The sequence below is a fragment of the Jatropha curcas genome, chromosome 4, assembly GCF_041381405.1.
Source record: "Jatropha curcas cultivar XTBG-Jc1 chromosome 4, XTBG_Jcur_1.0, whole genome shotgun sequence".
NCBI lineage: Eukaryota > Viridiplantae > Streptophyta > Magnoliopsida > Malpighiales > Euphorbiaceae > Jatropha > Jatropha curcas.
This window is the reverse complement of record NC_143154.1, coordinates 4,297,880-4,321,689: the sequence shown is the minus strand read 5'-3', so window position 1 is coordinate 4,321,689 and position 23,810 is coordinate 4,297,880. Positions and strand designations below refer to the sequence as shown.

The 23,810-nt window shown below is 31.1% G+C and overlaps 2 protein-coding genes, 1 long non-coding RNA gene and 1 pseudogene across 5 annotated transcripts; all 4 read left to right on the top strand.

Moving 5' to 3' along the window:
* The first annotated feature begins 675 nt into the window (after positions 1 to 675).
* Positions 676 to 8,162, top strand: LOC149496726 (uncharacterized). Of its 2 annotated transcripts, none has more exons than XM_089720801.1 (7): positions 676 to 1,035; positions 4,841 to 4,889; positions 4,982 to 5,139; positions 6,433 to 6,567; positions 6,756 to 6,863; positions 6,991 to 7,095; positions 7,285 to 7,681. In XM_089720801.1, the coding sequence occupies exons 3-7, from the start codon at positions 4,996 to 4,998 to the stop codon at positions 7,321 to 7,323; spliced, it is 531 nt and encodes a 176-aa protein (XP_089576927.1). In that variant the 5' UTR covers positions 676 to 1,035; positions 4,841 to 4,889; positions 4,982 to 4,995; the 3' UTR covers positions 7,324 to 7,681. The 2 variants fall into 2 exon arrangements, with proteins under 2 accessions (XP_089576927.1, XP_089576926.1); XM_089720800.1 differs by lacking the exon at positions 7,285 to 7,681 and adding an exon at positions 7,727 to 8,162 and having other exon boundaries at positions 706 to 1,035.
* A 730-nt stretch (positions 8,163 to 8,892) lies between these two features.
* Positions 8,893 to 11,976, top strand: LOC105634634 (pentatricopeptide repeat-containing protein At1g20230 pseudogene; annotated as a pseudogene).
* Positions 11,977 to 12,502: 526 nt separating this feature from the next.
* Positions 12,503 to 12,975, top strand: LOC149496725 (uncharacterized). The gene is made up of 2 exons (XR_016320648.1): positions 12,503 to 12,650; positions 12,717 to 12,975. It is a non-coding gene; the product is annotated as an uncharacterized LOC149496725 (long non-coding RNA).
* Positions 12,976 to 17,936: 4,961 nt separating this feature from the next.
* Positions 17,937 to 22,596, top strand: LOC105634619 (protein TRIGALACTOSYLDIACYLGLYCEROL 2, chloroplastic). Of its 2 annotated transcripts, XM_012217499.4 has the most exons (7): positions 17,937 to 18,217; positions 18,515 to 19,194; positions 19,274 to 19,603; positions 20,142 to 20,257; positions 21,912 to 22,002; positions 22,112 to 22,217; positions 22,316 to 22,596. In XM_012217499.4, exons 2-6 carry the CDS (start codon positions 18,670 to 18,672, stop codon positions 22,202 to 22,204), a joined length of 1,155 nt encoding a protein of 384 aa, XP_012072889.1. In that variant the 5' UTR covers positions 17,937 to 18,217; positions 18,515 to 18,669; the 3' UTR covers positions 22,205 to 22,217; positions 22,316 to 22,596. The 2 variants fall into 2 exon arrangements, with proteins under 2 accessions (XP_012072889.1, XP_012072888.1); XM_012217498.4 differs by having other exon boundaries at positions 22,112 to 22,596.
* Positions 22,597 to 23,810: the final 1,214 nt, after the last annotated feature.

Here is a 23,810-nt window from a genome sequence, read left to right as displayed (position 1 = left end):
GAGTTATTGAATATATTGTTGAATTAATTTGTGGGTTAGCCGGCAAATATATGTTTATTGTTTTATTTTTTTTATTTGTGGATTTTGGGCATGTTGAAGCCAATTAATTTCTTGAAAAATTTTGAATCACTCCGAAATTTTATTTTCAAAACTTTTGAATTTTTATTAAATTAAAAATCATAATTTTTTATTATTTAGACTGCAAATACGGTTTAATTCTGATTCGAGCTCAAATTTACGGAGTTGGGCTTCAGCTCAAAACACATTATCGAAATTACCGAGTTGAGAACTCTTAGAAAATTTTTAAAAAATAAATATGGAGCTCTAATTATTAGTTTATTATAAATACATATTTGTGCGTGTATGTGGCTACTATATAAATTAAATATCTTAAAATCAAATATCATGATTATTTTATTATTAGTGAACACATTATCGAAATTACCGAGTTCAGAACTCTTAGAAAATTTTTAAAAAATAAATATGAAGCTCTAATTATTAATTTATTATAAATATATATTTGTGTGTGTATGTTACTATTACATAAATTAAATATCTTAAAATCAAATATCATGATTATTTTATTATTAGTGAACAAATCAAGGAAATGTTGTAGAATCTAACAAAAATAATTAAAAATAAATCAAACCAAACCCGAAAACCAATTTGAATTTTTTGAAAACTAAGTGAAAATCCGTAAACCAAATAAAAACCGAGTCAAATTACTGATTTAGACCAAATCGGTTCGAATTGAACAGGTATTTTCTTTCTCTTTTTTTCTTCTTCTTCCTTTCCTCTCCAGCGCCGACCTCACTCTCGCCCTCTCTTCCTCTCGTTTTTCCGACGACCAGAGACCCGCGCCGCGACTCCTCGCCGTCGACTCCTCGCCGCAGCAGTCCGGCATTCCTTTCCCTTGTCTCCTTTTCCGTTTCTGGTGAGCGCAAAAGTCACAACGAAGCCGCGACTTCAGCCCGATCGAGACAGTCGCGTCTTCGTCCTTCTCTCCGAGCAATTCCGGCGACTATCGCCGACAAGGTAAGCCGATTTCCAAACCTCTTTAGTACAATTTATGAGTTCTTTGATATAAAAAAAAAAGAATTTAGTTGCTTACTAATTATAGTTAAAACATAGTTTGACAAGTGTTTTGGTGTGATTAAGGTGGTTCTAGCTTAGAAATATGTATGAATTAAGGGTGGCAGCCCCTGACCAGAGAAAGTCATGGTTTTGCTTGAAATAAGATTATATTGGTGGTATGAATTTGCTTTTCATAATTTGTTGTGAAAGTAAATGTTCTAATGATTGAGTTTGATGAGAATTGAGAATAATTCTTAAATGGCAAAAGTTATTTCAGTTCATTTTTGTAAGTAATTTTCAGCTTCCTTCTTCGTGCTATGTGATTTCTTGTGACTAGATTAAAGAATTTGAGCTTGGATGGTAGTTGCGATGGAGTTATGGATCTTAAATACTGTTTATGCGAGATTATTGAAATAAATTCCCAAAATTTATGCTGCCATTGATATTATAAATTGAATTTCTATGAAGTATAGTATGAGAATGTAACACTTGAAGATATTGACTTGAGATTGAGCATGAATTTCAGTTTGTGAAGAGTCTTGGGATTCAAAAACACTGCGCTGAAAATAATTCGGGAATTTTGATATTAATCTCTAATTGAAATATAAACTGAGATTTAATGTAAAAAAAAAAAATGGTTAGTTTATAGGAATTAATAACCCCTTAGATGGCAGTAGATAGATGGTTAATTGTATGAGTTTTGTTATGATAAGAAGCAAGTGATGTTTCATATCTGTTTCTCGGTAGAAATGAATAAGTTATATGTAGACTATAAGTTTTGATTAGAAATATGAGATGTTTTGTAATGGCAACAGCTATATTACTTTTTTTTTATTTATTAGTTTTGATAATATTAAGATGAGAACTTATGATGCATATTTGAATCTTGGTGGACAATAAAACAATTAGCTTATGTATTACAGGAGTCAATCACAAACTTTGCTATTATTCCTTAATGCCCGACGGATGGGCTGTGTATTGATTGATAAATATATAATATTATTGTGATATTTAAACAGGTATTATAGTCATATTTTTATGGGAAGTGCTGCCGAAATTTCGATAAAACCAAGGCTAGTCTTAAGTAATAATATAATTAATAGGTTTATTTAGATTAATTCTTTAACTTGATACATAATAAATAAAGTTCTCTAATTATTTTATTATTATCATTATTATTCATTTATTTATTCAATTAATTAATTATTTTCATCATTATTGTTTATTATTATTATTTATTTTATCATTGTTATTTATTGTTAATATTATTTATTTATTTATTTATTTATTTTCATTTGAATATGCATGTCTAAGTGTTCTATGGCATCATGATATTTAATGATTGCTATGCTTGCATTTATTTGCAATGCTTGATTAATTGTATTGTGATAATGTTATGTTTTGTTTGTGTGGAGCTGGGATGAAGTGGGTCACAATGGGTTTGTGAGGGCGGTTTGCGATACCGTTGGCCATGTATAGGGAGATCAGCGCCCCCGTGTGCACCTGATGATATGATATGGATGATATGGAAAACCACAGGGTGGCCTCCTGTTAGTATGGAAAAGAAAAAAAGAGAATGGAAAAACAATGAGAGGGCTAGTCAAGTGAGGATTAGACCGGTCGGCCATGTATGGGGGATCGGCTCCCTGGTGTACACATCATGAGAGGATGAGCCATGTAGGAGGACGGCTCATCGGGGGTTTCGGTGATGCCACAGACCAATTTCCACGTGATGTGATTATGTGAAGTTGTTAATAAGTGTGAGTGCTGTTGTTATGCCATTTTTGTGACTGTCTGCGTGAGCATATACTAGTCGGACGACTAGATTGATATATTTACACATTTGTGTGAATGCGTGTGTTGTGCAATAATTATTACTCCTTAGAAAACTCACATGTCTTGTTTAATTTTTCAGGAAGTAAGTTTCTCTTTAATTAGGTTTAAGCTATGTTTCTTCGCCGCAGGGCTAGAAAGAAATTTTCCTAGTTCAATAATTATTTTGCTATGTAACTATATGTATAAGAATCTATGTATATCTAACAGTTAGTGACTCCGCAGTTGTAGAATTTACATACATTTAGTCGTGTATTAATATAGATGAAATAATTCTGTGAGCCCATATTAAAAATGTGATGTATTATAAATTGGGCTCGAACTATGAAATGTTGAAGATGTTAAATTTGGGCCGAGGTATAATATAATTATGAGATTTATTTTGCATAGTAATAGGGGCTGAATCTTTGAAATTTATATTGAGATAGTAGATTTTAGTGTTTCAGGTTTACTACGGGCCTTGGGAGCATTAAACTTACCTGGGCCCTAGTGCCGGTCCGGCCCATGGAATCTTGATGATTGCTTTTTTTCTTTGTTATAGTCTCTAAAGTCGGCTGTAGCTAGCTTAATTTGCTAGTGTAAACTGTTGCTTTGTTATTTTTTTTATTTGTTATTTGCCTTTTCTTTTGGTCATACTTTTCATGTATAATAATTTCACTATTTATTTGTTATTTCGTCTAAACTGAGTTACTTTAGACTATGAGAATGAGATTATTTCTTTTTGATTTACATTGTTGTTGGTTTTCCTTTTCTATTTAATGATGTTATATATTTTAAATATATTTCTATTTAATAATGTTATGTATTTTGAATATATTGTATCTAAATATAATGTCAACATTTGTGAGTATAGATTGCAAAGATAGTAGCAAAAATGATACCAATATGTCAACACCTTCTTATTCTATGATGATTTATTATAGTTTATTATGTTTTAATTGATTTTTAGTTTGTTATTGTTATTATTGTTATTGAATTTTTATATATTTTCGATTGTCAAATTGTTTAAGTGAGATATTGGTTTGATTGTGCTTATTATCATTTAGGTTGAATTTTAATGCATTTTTTATATATTTTTTGTTCCATTGTCGGGTTCAGATTCGGGTTCTAAGTGGGTTTGGGTTTCATGGATTGAATGAATTTGTGATTAAATGGGTTCGGGTAGTATCTAGGTAATTCTAAACGGATTTGGAACGGATTCGAATATTGTCGGTTTATTCCTTAATGGATTTGGAACGGGTTCAAATACTTAAATTAACAATCATGTCGGGTAGTTTATTTCTAGCGGGTACCAACCCTGCCGCCTCCCTACTCAGGACTAAATAGCAGTTTCTCCTTAATAATTCGTAGCTCGTTCTCCACTTCTCGTCTATCTGTCGCCGCTTTCTTCTTACTTGCCTTTGCCATGCCAAATACAAGTTCAAGCCATTAAAACTTCCAACGAATTGTAAACCTAAGACTCTCTTCTGTTACCTTCTCATCCTGCAGCCATTAAAACAAACCAGACCTGCGCGGCTGCTGATGGGAAGAAAGCCGCTTCCTGTACTGCCATCTCACTGGTAGCATTGTCCTTTTTTTAGTTTATTTTTATATTCTATGGAATCAATTCATCCTTGCATTTATAGTTAAGCTCATGTCAATTTGAAGAAGAAAAAGGTACATTTAGTCCAAAGAGATCCCAGGTGTAATAACTTTGAGTATATTGTATTGGATTTCAGCTTTCATGAGATTGTGATAGGAATTATTCTTTTCTTCATGATTTTGATTAAATTGTGATTGTCAATTGTATCCATACATTGCGGGCTGTAAAAATATGTTCAAAATTGCTTTGATTTTCTCTGATTGTGTAAGTTTCTGATTATATATAGGTACCCCATTTTGCCTAATTTCACTTTTAAAATGTCTCCCTCTCACTCTCTCTTTTTCCCCTCAGAAAAAACAGAAAGTGAAGCTAAACTCCCTTCAAATCAATTTTTGAGAAGGTATGAAATTATATTGCTACATAGTATCTAGGATTTGTGTATGTGTATATATATATGTATATGGTTATGGAAATTGCTTTGAATTGAAACAGGCTCGATTGCAATAATGGCTTATGTTCAACATGGCAGAAATGCTTTGTGGCAAATTATTAAAGGTGCCAACATTAAGAGGTCTGATAGTGCTATACCTCCACTTCTCTATTTTTGCCAAGGGGTTCGATATAGAAAGTTGGATGTTATTCTTACAACTGTAAGTTTAGCTCAATAGACTTTGTGAATCATTCTTTTTAATTTATTTTGTGAGTACACCAAAATGGCTGTAGTTCTTGTAGTGGTGGCATCCTCAAGTTTTCAAGTACTTTGTCTAGGCTTTGTCGGTTTGTTTGTGAAGAAGGAACAGTGAAGGAAATGTATTTAACTGATCTATAAGTTAAGTTACGTTTCCCTCATTAGTTGTATGATGCATGACAGCTTGGAAAACTTGAGTCTTAGAATTAGAAGCCTAGGGCTAAGGTTTTCGGAAATCAAGAATCAGGCTTTGAATGTCAGTGTGGCAGTTCTGAATTTCTTTAAAAACATAATGATTTAATATAAATATAAGTATTTGTTGGAGTGGTGAGATTTTTGTCGAGATACTTTCTAATTAGCTTGCACTTTGCAGGGAAATTGTATTTTGTTTTCTGCTGTAAAGCTTGCTGTTACAGCAAGTAAGCTAGTGGGGTCAGGTAATAGCTTAGTTATAGGCATAAGCTAAGCATGGTTAAGATATGGCTGCAATTTGTTTTTGTGCTTCATATCTTGAGTTAACTCTAACATAATCAATGAAATATACAGCACTTTGAAGGTTCATTTTACAGAACCTGTTTCTCTTTATGTGAGATTTTAGTTTTACGAACTACTAATTCTCAACAGTATTCATAAATAAATAGGGACACAATTGCAGGAAAAAACTGAAATTAAAAAAAAAACTGAAACTAAAAAATCGCCCCTTAGACTTAAAAGTCATTGACTAGGAACTTATTCATTGAAATGGATGTAAATATAAATCTGAAATGAATGGATATATATAGATCACACAAACACACATGCGCGCACGCACACAATCTAAATCCTGCATAAAATGTAGACCGTAATTCTAAATTTCTTGAGCTTTGAAATTTAAATATTTCGTGGCTTTCTCATCATTATATCTACCCTGCATTTCTTTTTAGAGAATAAGGAAACAAGAGGAGAGATTCCATAAATTTTTCCTTTTTACTGCTTTTGCAGGCTATAATTTAATTATTTATTAGGTGTAATATTGATAGTGAAAGTATAATGCTCCATTTGATGGAAGGATCGTGCCTAGATATACTATTTATGGTATTTGTAGTAAGAAAACTTTTGCTGACAACTTGAAACATATGCTTTTTATGAGATAAGTAGTAACATACTTTTGCATGTATCCTCTCTGTTAAAAATCACACAGCTATAATCTTATCGCAGTTCAAAAATTTATGTAATAGTAGAATCAACTGCTGATATTCATTTCAAACACTTGCAGAACATAGAGAAGCTTGGAAAAGCTGGTGAGACAGTGAAAGTCGCTCCTGGGTATTTTCGGAACCATCTCATGCCCAAATTGCTTGCTGTCCCTAATATTGACAAATTTGCTTACCTCATAAGAGAGCAGCGCAAGGTTTCTTAACTCTTGATTTTGTTTAAACAGAAATAAATACAAATGTTTCACTTTTGCTGATACAGAACTTTTAGATCCACCATTTATCTTTCAATGCAGTTTAGTTTCATTTCAAAAAAAATATCAATTCTTTCAATACTTGATGGCAACTCTTTTCATATGTGCTCTTGACCTGGTTATTGCATCAGATTTATCAACCCGAGGAAGAAGAAGAAATTAAAGTCGTTGTAGAGACCGTGGAGGATAAGATGAAAGAATATGAGACAGCAGCAAGACGCCTGACTAATTCCCAACTGGTTTGTAGCCTTATCTATTATGATCTTGATTCTTTCTCATTGGTTGAATTCCATTGTTGTAAATGCTCTCTTTCTAGTTAGTCTATTGGGTCTTTGCAACACTTCTTGATTATATGGTGCCTTACAGACGATCAGGGCAGGGATCAATGCTGAGAAATTCCGTGCTCGTGCAACAAAAGATGAAGCTATAGAAATCCGTACACCAGTTACAGTGGATGATATTGTGAAGGAGGTATCAAAGTTCTCATTCTTGATAGTTACTTAGCTGAAAAGACTTTTTAAATTTATTATGCATGGGAAATGGAAAATAGAAGTTTCAAAGAGCTTTATGTGAGAAAGCTCTTGCCATTGCTTGGTTAGAGTATACATATGTAGAATCTTGTTTATCCAACTTTCTTTCACACATTGGACATTTGTGCAGGCCATACCTTTTGCATTCCATAGCTTCAAGCGGGGGTAGAAACTAGTAAGTTAGGAATGGCTTGCAGATGCTTAATACACTGGAAACATGGATTTTAAATAAACATCTTTGACCAGAAAAATACACATCATTGTAGTAGTGGCTGCTGTCCTAGGCTTTGGACTGGTCTCTGGATGATTTCATCATATATGTCTAAGTTATGAAATTATTGTTTGGTGTCATCTTTGTAACCGTAAATGTAAGCCTCTTATTCACAAATGAACTTGTGGAGGGTTTGGGTTTTAAGATATATGTTGCCAATGAAATTTTGTTGTTGAGTTGCACGGAGGCAGAGATGTTTAATTGTTTGTTGTGCATGGGAGCTAATATTTCTCTTAATAAAAATCTTTCTTATTCACTTGCTTTGTAATTTTTCTATAGGATTTACATGTATAATTTTCAGGTGGCAAGGCAGCTTAATGTGCTAATTGAGCCTGATAATCTTCACCTTCCATCACCCTTGACTACGTTTGGAGAACATGATGTGCAATTGCGCTTGCCAAAATCTATTCCATTGCCAGAGGGAAAGGTTAACTGGACTCTTAAAGTGAAAATCCGGGGTAAATAAATGGCTACTCTTCATAGCTAGATGTTATTTTTACAAGTTACAGTGAAGGCATTGACTATGTCATCATCATTTAGTGGTGATTTTTGAAAGTGGGCTAAGTACTTCAACTCTTGACATTCTTTATTCAACTGTGAAGTATTAGTTCCTTCATATTCTGATATCCTCTGACTTATATTTCAATAATAAACTCGAATAGACTTGTCCAGGGGATGAATTTTGACTGGTGGAATTCTTCCTTATATGAAACTTCCAGCAATGGGTGGGTTATACATGCTTGCATTTTGGTGCAATTCCGGTTATTTTGGGCCTTTCTGGTAGAATGAAATGATGCCAACTGCTTGATTTTGATGAAATTAGTCAACAGAGACTTTTTGGTTGCTCTTGTTACCGTATCATGCATCATTTGCTGTATTGAATGTCTTGAAAGGCATGCCAATCAGAATGTTTTTCTTCTGCTATTTTTTTGATTTTTTCGAAAACCAAAGAATTTATCAGCACTCGCTCGCTTATAGCGTGCGTAGTTTGACTCCATTTGACAGAAAGCAGGTTTTGTTTCAAAATGCAATCCATAGTCAACAAGAAGAAAAGCCTAATAAACAGAGACTAGAAACAAGATATGAAAGCAGAAGTAAGATTATAATATTAAATTTAGAAAGAAGTAAGAATCAAAAGTTCAAAGATTAAAGAAAAAAACATACCAACAGTTGAAATTGATGCCTGCAGCCTCCTCTCCTCGATGTTTTGACTGAGAATTTGCAGAAGAATGCCTGTATAAGCAACTTGAAAGGGCTTTTCTACACATACACATATATGTTTCACACCTGGATTTACTAAAATGTCCTCGTTAGTGTTTCACAAACTATTCAATATAAAGGATCTTACAGTAATATAATCAGAAATTCCCATCAACAGAAAGTTGACTTATATATCATATGTATTTTGGGTACCTATTTTTTTCTCAAACGGAATTCATTTTTGAAAGATGTGATTGAAAATCTTGTATGTCTCTTGGACTAGAATGTAATGAAATGAAGACAGAATGGTAGTTGATTAGAGAAACTCCAACATGCAAATTTCATTATATTATTAACATAATAATATTATTGTTACATAATTTATACAGGAAATTCCAGGAATTCACGAAAAGCTATCAAAATAGGGAACCATAAGGAGAAGAAATTTTATGAAGCTATTGATAAGGAGCAGTATGTACAGTAATGCCAATCCTAATACAATGAATGGCTCACTATATCTTCTTCTATTAGATCTTGTAGCTCAAAGAATCCTCATCAGCAGATAAAATTTTTTCCCTGTTGCCTAATTTTAGCCTCTTGGCTTCTCCTTCGTCAATTTTTCCACTTGTTTCATCCTTAGCTTCACTGACTTCAATGTTCTTCCTTTTAAGGAAATTAACAAGTCCATTAAGAGCAACATCAATCCTCACTGTTCATTAGTTCCTCTGCCATCTCTGCTGGGGAGACATTGGTATTGTCAATTAAACCTTCAATTTCTCCATAGAGAAGATGATGCTTACTGGGTGGAATCTGTTTATATATATATATATATATATATATATAGCTCTTTTTAAGGATTTATTATATATGGGGAGACAAGCCCTCCCCTTATTTCCACATCTTCACCACTCTATCTTCTACCTCAATTCAGCCACAATATCTCCACAAAACTGGCAGGCCTGTGAATATGTCCATAAATGAGGTATTTTCACCAAAAATTTCCTCACCAACCGACCCCTTTCTCTGTTTGCAGATCATCACTCTTTAACTGATGAGAATGTCATTATTAGTTCAATACCTGAACCTAATGTCATCTCCTTTTCTACCCTTATATATTCCTTTGCAAAGCTTAATCATTTTGGTCAGGCAATGCTTGCCTTATCACAAATGCTCACATGATATTATGCATGATGGACATGTCTTGCCTACTATTATCAAGGCATGTATTGGGTTATCTTTGCTGAAGACTGTGAAGCAGGTTCATTGTATTACATCTACGTTTGGGTTTGATTCTGATTCGCGTGTATTATATCCTCTTTGATACTTATGTATATTAAATGCAACAGGATAAAGGATGCTCACAAGGCGTTCAATAGACTGCCTCAACCAGACATTGTTGCTTACAGTGCTTTGCTTGCAGGTTATGCAAGAAAGGGTTGCGTAAAAGACACTAAGGAGTTGTTTTCTCGAAGGGAAGATGCTGGTGTTGAACTTAATTTGATCTCTTGGAATGGAATGATTGTGGGGTTTACTCATCGCAAAAACTATTCTGAGGCAGTTATTATGTTTCAAAAGATGCATTTGGAAGGATTTAGACCCGATGGGACTAGTTTTTCTAGTGTGCTCTACGTAGTAGGTGGCTTGAAAATCTTGGATATGGGCTTTCAGATTCATGGACTTGTCATTAAGCAAGGTTTAGAACAGGACAATTGTGTGGTCTCTGCACTTATCGATATGTATGTAAAGTGTGCACGTACATGGAGATGTCAAAAGTGTTTGATGAGATATAGCAGGTGGATATAGGTGCTTGTAATGCTTTAGTTACAGGGCTCTCATGAAATGGTCTCGTGGACAATGCATTGAAGTTATTTAGAAAATTCAAGTTTGAAGGGTTCGAATTGAATGTTGTTTCATGGACATCAATTATTGCCAGCTGTTCCAAGAATGGGAAGGATATTGAAGCTTTGGAGATTTTCAGGGAAATGCAGGATGTTGGTGTAAGGCCAAATTCTGTGACGATACCATGCTTACTGCCAGGTTATGGAAATATTGCAGCATTGATGCATGGGAAGGCAGCCCATTGTTTTTCTCTTAAAAGTGGAATTTCAAGTAATGTTTATGGAGGCAGTGCACTGATTGACATGTTTGCAAAGTGCGGAAGCATACATGTTTCCAAGCTCTGTTTTGATATGATGCCTACCAGAAACTCAGTTTCTTGGAATGCGTTTATGGCTGGATATGCTATGCATGGAAAGACTAAGGAAGCAATTGACATATCAAAACAGTGGGCAAACTCCTGATTTGTGTATTATCTGCATGCAGCCAAGGTGGTCTAACAGATGAGGGTTGGAATTATTTCAAAAGTATGTCCAACAATTATGGTATTAAAGCTAGATTGGAGCATTATGCTTGCATGGTGAATCTTCTCGGTTGGGCTGGAAGGCTGCAAGAGGCGTATACCTTGATCAAGCAGATGCCTTTTGATCCTGATGCTTGTGTTTGGTGTGCTTTGCTTAGTTCATGCGGAGTTTACAAAAATGTTGTTTTAATCTTTGCATTAGAACCAAAAAATCCTGGAAACTACATTCTTGTATCAAATATTTATGCTTCTAAGGGAATGTGGGTTGAAGTAAATATGGTGAGGGATATGATGAAGAGCAGGGGTTTGAGGAAAAACCCTAGCTACAGTTGGATTGAGGTCAAAAGCAAAGTACATATGCTCATTGCCGGTGATAATTCACATCCTCAAATGACCCAAAATATAGAAAAGTTGGCTGAATTGAGGATGGAAATGAAAAAATCAGGTTGCTTTCTTGCTACTGACTTTGTATTGCAAGATGTGGAGGAACAAGACAAGGAACAGATCTTATGTGGCCACAGCGAGAAGTTGGCAGTTGCGGTAGGGCTTCTGAACACTAGTCCTGGGTCTCCTCTACAGGTGCTTAAGAACCTCAGAATCTGTGGTGACTGTCACACTGCCATAAAACTCATATCCAGCTTTGAACACAGAGAGATTTTTGTTAGGGACACTGATCGCTTTCATCATTTTAAAGACGGATTTTGTTCCTGTGGAGATTATTGGTGAATCATGTAAATGTTTTCCTCGGTTTGCCATTATTATTCATAAGAATAGTGAAGATCCTTCGTCTAGTGCGCAACAGGAGATCCAATGGTTATTGGGCGACGATGCTTCGTAAGGAACATGAAGGTGAGGGACCTAAACATTGTTATAGAGGAAGTATAGGGTTTTCAGTTGATTTTGATCGACATTTTTGTTCTCTTATATCTTATGTGTGTATGTGGTGAATTCACTGTGTAATTGTGCATATGTATATGGTGTGAGTTTGTGTAGGTGTGTAAAGAAAAACAAGGTTCTCATAGCTACTTATCAGTGAATTATTATTTTTAACCACTGCTCAAGCAATTGTTAATTTGCTTAATTATTTCAAAAAATACACCTTTGATCTGTATAAATGATTATTACATTCTCTCTTTATGCTTCTGTCCTCTTGGTCCAAAGGAGAAGAAAATTCTGTGTGTTTAGATGACAAAATATGTCCATTTGCCTTTTCCTAAGAGTTCAGAACTTGAAGATAATTTGTTCAACCTGTTCTCTTTTCAACTTGAAGTTAAGGAATTTTCAAAGTCACAAAGCCTTTTGGAGAATGAGGCATAGCTCCTAATTTAACATTTGTTTCAGAGTTATTCTTGGTTATTTGTGAAGTTGGGGCTTCACAAATGCTCCAATGATAGTGATTGATATTTAATTACACACAAATATGCTTTTCTGGAAAAGCCGTTTCAAACAATGCTCTAATTAGCACTACACTGAATCTGCATTATGTGCACTTTTGCTCTTCTAGAGATTTTGCATCGATTATGAACTCAAAAAATTCCATTATTTGTCAAATTTTTTTTTTTTCTTAGGAAAGGGATCGCGGTTGATAGACTCATTGGGTTTCAAGATTTGGGAGGAAAAGATGATTTCACTGAAAAATCGCTTAAGATTCTGCTGATAAAGAAAGGTAAATGTCTCGTTCGGTTGTAATATTTTAGTTCACCGAATTATTCTCTAAACCGCTATCTTACAGGTATAATTAGTGAGAAGAAAGATAATGAAGATGATGAAGACGATGATTACCTTGAAAGCAGGCGAAGGACTGTGAGGTCATCTGCGGATCCTGACTCTGATTCTGATTAAAAAAACTGTAAAAGAGAAACTGCAGAGTTATGCTTGGTTAATGGGTTCCTTTAAATGTGTGTACCAATATTTTTACATTCTACTATCTCTAGAAATTTTTGTTTTCCTCAAATCAAAATTAATTAGGTAATGCGTCATCTTCTTTAAAATCGCTTTTTTTTTTTGTTTCTTCATTAAAACCTTACCGCCACCGACAGTAAAAAGCCTGCTATGGCCGGTGTTGCCGACGGCCATTCTGTGCTCAAATAGTCACAATATGATTAGAAGACTATAGGTTTTTCGTCCTTTGATTGAACGGCGACCGTCTAATATATATATATATATATTAGTTTTAATAACGTGCTTTGCATGTTGAAATTCGTTATACTTAATATTTTTTTATTTTTTTCTAAATATAGTTTATTAATTTTTTACAATATAATAAAAATGATAGTAAATTGTTGAATAAAAAAATAAATATATTAATTAGGTGTTTTATATTCAATATTTTATTGTAAATATTATACTATGTATGTAGACAAAATGAATGAATATTGTAAAAAAATCAAAATGGAATGAAAATCATAAAACTTTATTATTGAAATGATATGAAAAGTAAATATAATTATAACTCAAGTAAAATAATATCTTTAAGATTAAGAAATGAATGAATATTGTAAAAAAATCAAAATGGAATGAAAATCATAAAACTTTATTATTGAAATGATATGAAAAGTAAATATAATTATAACTCAAGTAAAATAATATCTTTAAGATTAAGAAGTAAAATGATAATAAGAAAAGTTTTTGACATAAAAGAATAATTAACTTTATAGCCAAAGAAAAATAAAATTGTTATGGTGATTTTTTCTATAAGTATTAAACATTTATATTGGTATGCTATAATAAATTGATATTTTAATAAGATTCCTAATTTAGTTATATTATAGTTCATAAATTAGTCATAATTAAGATATTACTCATACATCTTATATTCAACTATCAGAAATACAATAATAAATTTAAATAATACGTATCAATTTTTTAATTCTTTTAATTGAATTATTTTTATTATTTTTTATAATTGTATATTATAAGAATTAGCTAACATAGCTAAGTTCATTGTAGATATCAATTTATCATTTATTATTTAATCATTTTATTATTATTTTAGTAGTTTTATTTGAATTATTTTTAAACTTTTAGTAATTTAAATTTATATAAAATAAATTTATATAATTTTCTATCAATTGAGTTAAAATATTTTGACATGTACTTTATGTTTCTTAACTGGATCTTTAACTTCATTTGATAACTAGGCGAAGGCCACGCACTGCGTCGATTGTTTTGTTGCCATACATTATACTTCATAGTTTATAATAATTTATAATTTATAATTTTTTTTTGATGCATTTATATTATTTCATAATCTACATAACTTTTTTGAATTAATGTTTTGAATTACAAAAATTTGAATTTAATTCCCCATTTAAAAAGTTTATTAACTTTAAACATTAAAATATCAATAAAGTAAAGAAGTAGTTATTTGAATTTAAATGATAATTCTAAGAACTAAATGTATAAATGTTATATTTTATTGGTCAGTTTTATATTATTTTTATCATGTAAATTTATATTAGGATTTAACTACCCTATTAGGTATTGATATGGATAATATATCATCTAACGGAAAAATTTTAAATTTTATTCTACACTAAACGAAAATCGTGTCTAAAAAATAAAATATACAATTCAATAATAATTCTATCAATTGTAGAAATAAATATCATGAGAGAAAAAATAAAAAATTGAGAATAGTGTCTAAAAAATAAAATATACAACAATAAAATATATAATTCAACAATAATTCTACCAATTGTAGAAATAAATATTATAAGAGATAAAAAGATAAAAATGTAATGGTTGTTGATCAATATGGAGTCCTTTCTTCTATGAAATCTTGGTACAATGCTTTTTAGAATACCAGTTGAATTAAACATTGACTCAAAAGCCAAAATTTCCTTGTGAAACTCTTTACAGATTTAGTTGATTCATCAATGGATTAAAGGAGCAAGAAAGAAGTAAAAGAGCACCTAAATACAAAAAGAAACAATAAAGAAGTAAAAGAGTGCGAGCACCTAAATACAGAGAATTAAACATACATAGTCTATAAATTTTCAATAAAATGTCACTTCTCTTATAGGAGAAACAAAAATGAAAAGGGGAATAGTTGATTGATAATAAGGATAAGATTAGATTTTAAAATTGAATTTAACTTAGATTTCAAAATTGAGTTAACTTAGATTTTATTTGCTTATTAAATATTATGTTAGGTTAAATTTGTAAAAGAAAAAAGAAAATATTCAAAAAGTTATTAAAAAATCAAATAATTTATAAAAAAAGATAAAAAGGAAAGCTCAAAGGATAGAATGCCAAGTCAGCTTTGTAGATTTTTTTTTTTTTTTTTTTTTTTTTTTTGCTTCAAGATTATATATATACTAGACGATCATCCGTGCTTTGCACGTTTGTATAATAATTATATTTGTCATTTCAAATGTAAGATATATATGTTGAGTAAATTATAGAAATTCATTTTTTGGGGAAAAAGTGACTAAAATTATTATTAGATATAAAGTCCTGTAGGTATTTAAAATAATATAAATACTTAATTTTTATTTTTGTAGAGATTTATCTAATTGGAAGTATATAATTAAAAACCTATTTGAACATAATAGTTAATTTATCAATGTATAAAACATATTTAAATCTTTTGAAATTGCATACACTTAAATCCCTGTAAAAATAAAACAAAATAAAAATAAGCTAAACAAAATATAGAATGAGAAAACAAAACTAAGTAAACAATTCAAACAAAGCAATGAAATACTATAATGTTTTTCTTTCAACAAGCAATAAACTGAAGAAGTTAAAATAAAAAATTAAATTAAACTTTCAACAATATAAAGAAATTTAAAAATTTTAAAAAATAAAAATAAAATAATGAACAAAGAGAGAATCTTGAACTTTCTTTTTATATGATGATATATAAATATAGATCTTTATTAGTTAAAAAACTCTAATTATACATTAAAATGTTTAATATAAAATTTAATATCAAAAGCAACCAATAAAATAAAATATAGATCCTTATTAGTTGAAAACTCTAACTATTCATTAAAATATTTAATATCAATAATGCAAATTTATCTTTAAAATATTTCTTAACGCATTAAGAATAAATTATTCAAACTTAATAATAATAATAATAATTTTATGTAATAATAAGTTTACTTCAAAGTTAAGAATAAATTATTCAATGATTATAACAGTGAAATCCAATTGAAAAATGAAAAATGATCTACCAAATAACCTCTTTCTCCAAGTTCAAAGTTGGAGGGACTAATTCATATTAAGTTGAGAACTATTTCCAAATAATTAAATTTGAGATCAAAGACAACTTCATGGCACAATACTTGTTCATTGGCTTCTCTTTATTACATTATATATTCTTATGATGTACTGTCATATTTTTCTTGCTGCAGATTTTTTTTGTCCTTTATTTTTTTTTTAATGGAAGGATGTTATATGAATTGCATTTGCTAGGATGTAGGAGACAAAATAAAACCCAAATGGCATGAACTCTAAAGCCCAATTTCTGATACTGATTGGGTTGATTTGATTGGAATTGAAATGTAAATGAAAAATGAAAGTTTTTTAACTTTAAAAAAATTATTTAGAAAAACAAATATCATATTTCAAATACAACTATAAAGAACCAGTTTCCAATTTTCAATACACCCTATTAGACACATTATTCAAGTGAAATGGAGGCCATCCCTCTTTAAATTATTAAGGAGTTACAACTAATGCTAGATTAACACTCAAATATTTGATGGGTCATTTAAACATCTAATCTGAAATATGAAATTAACAACATTAACTTTGGTTTTGAAATATGAAATTAAAATTAACAAATATGAAATTAAAGATAATTTAAATTATAAATTTTTTCGTAATTAAATTATATATTTTAAAATATTATCACAATATCTCTACGATTATCGATAAAAGTATTTATTGTGCATAACATAGATATGCTGCTAGTATATATATATATATATATATAAAGCAAGCGTGTTTTTCATATATAATGATAAATATGATTGCTAGAGTTAGATTGTGCTAAACAGTGTTGTTAAGGTTAGATAGTGCATATACCTCTTTTAATTTTATATTAATTGTAACTTAATTTACATAAATAATTACAAAAATCAATCAATATTTAATAATTAATCATCATCATCAATATATTTATCATTCAAAAAATCATTAATAATGAATATGCGATTCAATAAATGGTTAAATATTCTCATTCCAATTCAAGGCATTTGAAATTAATTTAAATAAATATTTGTGTTTTTATAATATCTATCTATCTATTTGGTGCTTTTCACAATGAAAGTTTTATAATTCATTTTATTTTTATTTTAAATATAATTCTTAAATTAAAATTCACTAAGTAGCTATAAATAAACTTAATTGTAATGTGAATAATATATAAAATGTTTTAAATATAGTTTTGAATATAGCTGAAACATTTGTGCTATAACTTTGATTAGTTGAACTTAATCATATTTTGAATAATATATAAAAAAGTTTAAATATATTTTTAATGTAAAAAAGAAAAGTAAAAAAATACTAAACTAGCAAAGCAATAAATAAAATTCAAAAATTATGGAATATATTATAATAACAAGAAATTACTAATAATACTATATTTAAGAACATTTAAAATTTTAATAAAAAGTTATATATTATAATGGTGCATAATATGAATATACCGTTATTTTAAATAAAATGAGACAACATATAATAAAATAATATAAAATTTTTAATTTTTTTATTTATTGAGTGGCCGGAAAGACTGAATTAACAATGCAATGCAAGCCGTATAATAGAAGAACTCGAGAACTATTATTTCTCGTATTAGTAAAAAAACTAACTAGACCAATTAACAAATTTTAATATTTTTTTATTTTGATATGAAACTTTAAATAATTTTTATAATTCATATTAAACATATAAAATACAAATCTATAAATTATTAAATTTTTTTCGTAAATTAAGCTCCTAGTTTATTTCTATTTTGGAGTGGATTTGTGACGGTCACCGGCTACGGCTTCCTTCTCTGGTTTTCAAAAATCTCTGCAACATTGCTACACTATTTCATGTTCCTATAGAGTCAATTTCAAATCTGTCAGAAACATATTTTCAAGTCTTTTTTTTTTAATTATTCTTTAATTATTATTATTATTATTGTTGTTGTTGTTGTTGTTGTTCGACTTCGAGATTTTTCTCTTCTGATTTCCTCTTCCTTTTCAGTTGGCTGCCCAAATTGCTGGTTTCAGTTAGGTAAGTCATTGTTCGGCGTTTTATAAATTGAGTTTTGATTGAGAATTTTATCATTGGAGAGTACTTGGTACTTGGATTGGTTATCAATCTGTGTTTGGTTGCTGAGAAAATGTGGGAAAATTTATGATGGAAAATAGTAGTTTAATTTGAGCTCGAGATTGCAATTTGAGTTCTTTGTTTTGGTATTTTAATTTTGGAAATCTAATCGGTGTTCCTCTAATTTCTCCTTTCAATAATTTTATTTTTTATTTTATTTTCTGATGATCAATTTTTCTCTATTTTCTCCCTCATTTGTAGGAACTGGAAACATTTATAGGGTTTTGTTTTGGATCCCATGGATACTTCAATTGCTGAAGTCTGTTTCACAACTTAATTTTACTTCCTCTTAAATTTTTGATAAGGCCAGGCCTGCATAGGAAGAATTTGGTTTTTGTTGTGCTGGTGGAAAAACCATGGTAGGGAATTCATTAGCTCAGGTTTCAAAATGCTCTGCTACCATGTTATCATCATCGTTGATTGTTGTACCCAATGGTTCTTCGAGCTTCTTGCCCTATCTTCCATCACGACAGAAAAAACAAGTCAGGCTGGTCAGAGCTATGTCAGCGGACGCAGGACCTAGCCAAGCATCCTCATCTTCATCAGAGAAAAAGAATCCACTTGCAGTTGTTTTGGAGGTTCCTCAAAATGTTTGGAGGCAAACATTAAAGCCATTGAGTGATTTTGGCTTTGGAAGGAGGAGCATTTGGGAAGGTGGAGTTGGGCTGTTTCTTGTGTCAGGTGCTGTACTTTTTGCACTTAGTTTGGCTTGGTTGAGGGGGTTTCAATTACGTTCGAAATTCAGGAAGTATTTGGCTGTATTTGAGTTTGCTCAAGCCGGTGGTATTTGCACGGGAACCCCAGTTAGGATTAGAGGGGTGACTGTTGGCAATGTCATCAAAGTTAATCCTTCCTTAAGATGTATTGAAGCAGTTGTTGAGGTATGCCAATTGAATTTTAATTTTGTATGCTACGCCCTGACATAAAAATTGTACTGATTTCCTACTTCATATTTTCTAGGTTGAAGATGATAAAATAATCATACCCAGAAATTCGCTAATCGAGTTGAACCAGTCAGGTCTTCTTATGGAAACAATCATTGATATTACACCTAAAGATCCAATTCCATCACCATCTGTTGGACCTCTTGATGCTGAATGCATTAAGGAAGGTCTAATTGTATGCGACAGGCAAAAGATAAAGGGACGTCAAGGAGTGAGTTTAGATGAATTGGTTGGAATATTTACCCGTCTAGGACGTGAAATGGAGGAAATTGGTGTTTCGAAGGGTTATACACTGGCTGAACGTGTTGCTGCTGTAATTGAAGATGCAAAACCACTGCTTACAAAGGTGCGAACTGGCCTTCTTCTAGTTTGTTTTTGCATTTAGTTGATAATATCTCATTTTAGCTGCATTGTTGAGGTAATCAACATGAATCTTGCAAAAATTAAGATTATTTATAAGACAGGGTTTTATTGGTAATAACAAATTAACAATCACCTGCTGTTTTGAAGAATTTTTTTCCATTCAGTTTGGTTGAGGTGTTGGGAAAAATATGTTCTTGGGGGCGCAATTGAATAATTTTGTGGGGCACAATTGAATAATTTTGTCAAGGCACATTCAGTTGGAATCTGAAAGTGCAGACTATGAATAAAATGCTACTTCACTTGAATGACTGAGGTTTAAACATTGTATTAGCAAAACCTCAAGAAATTATACTTAAGATATGCAGAAACCTATTTGTCAGTTTCAAGTTCCACTATTTTAAAATTGATCAACGGCATAGGAAAAAACAAATGTTATGTTCAATCAAATTTATACTCATCTATTGTGAACACATTAATGGATATCTCATGCAAACTTTGGTTCTGATGTAGTGATATCTCAGATCGAGGAAATGGCTGAAGATATTCAACCTTTGCTAGCTGAGGTTCGTGATGGTGGTCTTCTTAAGGAAGTTGAAACTTTGACTAGAAGCCTAACGCAAGCCTCTGAAGATTTAAGGTGAATTATACTATTTCTTTCTATAACTAGCTGGAATTTTGAGCACACTTCCAACTAATAATAAAAGAAAACACTTGACAAAAAACATGTACAAACTACCTTCATGACCATGGAAAACATCTCCAAGATTGGGGCCGTGATCAAACTGAGATGAAAGCATTGAGTAGCTATGTTAAAGCCTTGAGTGGGTGAAGCAATGGTATAATAACTACAAGACTAACAACTAGGTCAAGCATGCACTTTAATAAACAATTTGATGCCAGATGCTTAGAGGTCTGGAAAGGCCAGTCACAAGTCAACGAATGAATTAGACTTAAAAGCAACCTTTAGTATAGTCATTTGTGGGTGTCATCCAACTTTCTAGCCTCACATTTACACTGGCCTGGAGAATTCTTATTCTATTGTGCATATAAAGGAGACAATCTGCCAGCCCATACATCATGCCAAAAAAAAAAAAAAAAAAAAAAAAAAAAAAAAAACCCATAAGAATACCAGTTTGTTTCTTTTGTGGGTTTGTAACTCAAAATAGAATGTAAGAGATTTCTTTTGGTTCAAAAACCCAATGGGTATATTTTGACGAGCTTTTCTGGGAGAGAACATTTTCATTCCTCACCTTTGTTGCAAATTGCATTCTCTCTGTAACTCATTGAAAAATACTGTAATATCTCTCTTCTTTCATTGCCATTGACGAGGTCCCCACTTTTTATTACAATTATGCGTGCTTCTTGCATCATCAATATTATTTCACTTTCTTCCACTGTAACATTGTATAACCAGGTTCTGCCTTCCTCTTCCTACGCATTTTGCTTGATCCAACCACTTGTTATATATTATATATATATTTTTTGGGAAAGAATGATGTATATAACTAACAAAAAGAAAATGGACAAATTCGATCTGTATATGAACACTATGTCACCACGTCAAAGATATTACTTCAGTATCAAGAGCCAATAAAATGTAGGAAAATTCAGCGGGACTCAAGTTCCTGACTTTTGGCACCTCCCCTTTTGGGTTGAGGACTTGTAGCATCAGCAAAATAAAGTTTCTTTCTCTGAATAAATATCTCTGTTGCACCAAAGTCTACCGATAAATGAACCTGCATCATCCAGTAGCACAACCATGCATGCAGGTAGTCTGTGTTAAGATTCTTGACCTGTGACATGATATTTTTTCCATCAAGGCAAATCTAAGGTTTAGAAAGGTCTTTTTAGAGTGGCAATGTGAAGCCATCTTGATGTCCAATGTTCTGGTGTGTCAGTTTTTCACTCATATGTATTGTCAAAGATCCTTCCGCCAGTTATATGTACTTCCTACAATATAAATGCCCGAGCCAAGCTTCACATTAAACAAATGTTGGACACTGGACCTGTATGCTTCAACATGTTAATTGTTTTTGTAGAAAGCCTTAAGAGTACAAACACGTAATGGTATTGAGAGGCGTGATGGGTTTTTGAGTGATTAGAAATGATTTTGTTGATAATTTAACATCTGCATATTGACGTTCAAATTTGACATTTGTTTAAAGCAAAATGATAATTCTGGGGACTGTGCATTGAAAGAAACAATTAGGATGGTCTTCTTGAAAACATGGAGGGAATAAGCCATTTGCTGACTCATAAAATCTCAATGGTTGACTCTTTCTTTTCTGCAGAAGGGCACATGCATCTATTATGACCCCCGAGAACACTGAGTTGATTCAAAAGTCCATTTACAGTCTGATATTTACTTTGAAAAACATTGAGGTGATATCCTGATTGAAATTTTCCTATAGTTTTTGCTATGATGTAATCTTGGATATTTTTATTTGTTAAGTTTTTTCTGATTTTTTTTTTTCTTCTTCAACCATATTAGAATATAAGCTCTGATATTCTGGGATTTACGGGTGATGAAGTTACAAGACGGAACTTGAAAGCACTTATCAAGTCTCTAAGTAGGATGTTATGAAGACAAGTAAAAAGTGAGAATAGCAATGGTAACTCTCAAAGTTGATCAGGTGCCTGAAATGGTTTCCTTCATTATGCTTGACACATGACAGAGCCATAGTGAATCTTACAGGTCATCTCCCTTCTGGTTGCATTTGTGAAGAAGGCTTCAACTTAGAGGTACTTATTGCATTCTTTTTAATAAAGTTATGTGAGATGTTTCTCTTAACCCAGTCAGAATTGAATGGAGGAAGCTTTTTAATGGAAGCTTTTTTGTTATAGAAAACTTGTGATTACCATTTTGAATACTTGGAAAAGCTTTCATTTTCTCCTGGGATTTTGTTTCCCAGCTAAAAGAAAGTTCCATTCTGGAGAAGATAGAATGCCATTACTGCTTGATGAATTTTTTTTTTATCTGCATGGTCTTTTTTTTTTTTTCACCGTCCTTGAAAGGCTGACAAATGAAATCATGAATTTATTTTTCTTTTTAAATTGCTAACTTGGAACTATATTCCTATTTATTTGTGGTTTGAATTGTCTTCTAAAAAGACAAAAGACAGAGTCCTGATTCATTCTTATCCGAATCTTGTTGATTTAGTGTCTGAGATTCCTAGTCGTTTGATTTGTTGTGAATATATTTGGTTGGTGGAACATACTTTGAATACTGTTTTGAGTTGTGGCATATTCAAATCATGTTTTACTTCTGTCATAAAGTTGTGGGAGTCCACTAAAATTGAATACTGTGTGCACACTACCTATTATTTGACCACCTTTTATGTATTCCTTTCAAAAGTTAATTCATAATTTTCAATATGAAATAATTAAAATTTGAAGGTAAGGTTTGCATTTCTTTTTCTTTACCTCTAAAAAATAAAACAGGTATTTTCTTCCAAACAAATGTAGAGGTGCGCTCTCCTTGTACTCTCTCTTCCCTTTTATTATTTTTTACAGTGTTAATCTTGACGAGGCTATTGGTTATTAGAATTTAATATTCTTATAAAGATAGATTTCGAAAGAAGTAATAAGAATGCTAGTTTCTTTTTATTGTTTGTTTATAATTTTCTTTTTTGCACGTACAATAGTTTAATTTAATGAATTTATGAAAAAAAAATATATGATATAATATCTTTATTTTATCCATATTTTTTCTACGTGATATTCTAAAATTGTACCTTATAAAATATAGGTATTAATTCAATAAAAATTAGTATAACGAATTAATATAAAATACAAATATTACTAAAAAAGTAAATGAAATATGAAAGTAAAAAGCCAAAAAAATTTTATTTAATATTAATCAACATTATATTTTTACAATTATAAATGTTTTTAATTTTGAAAAATTATGATTTTATCCTTATAAAATATCGAAATTAATTTGCATATCTTTTATATTTTGGAAAATACATTTGTGTATCTCTAAATTTTACTTTCATCAAATCATCCTATCCTTTCGTTCATATTTTCTACTTTTTTGTTAAATTCTTAAAGAAAACATAAAAATACCCTTCACTGGAAATAGGATGCTTTTGTTCTTCTTGTTGGCTCTTACACTGTGTTTGGAATAAATGAATCATTAATATAGAATTTATTTATAAATAAATTATAAATAGAATTTATTTATAAAT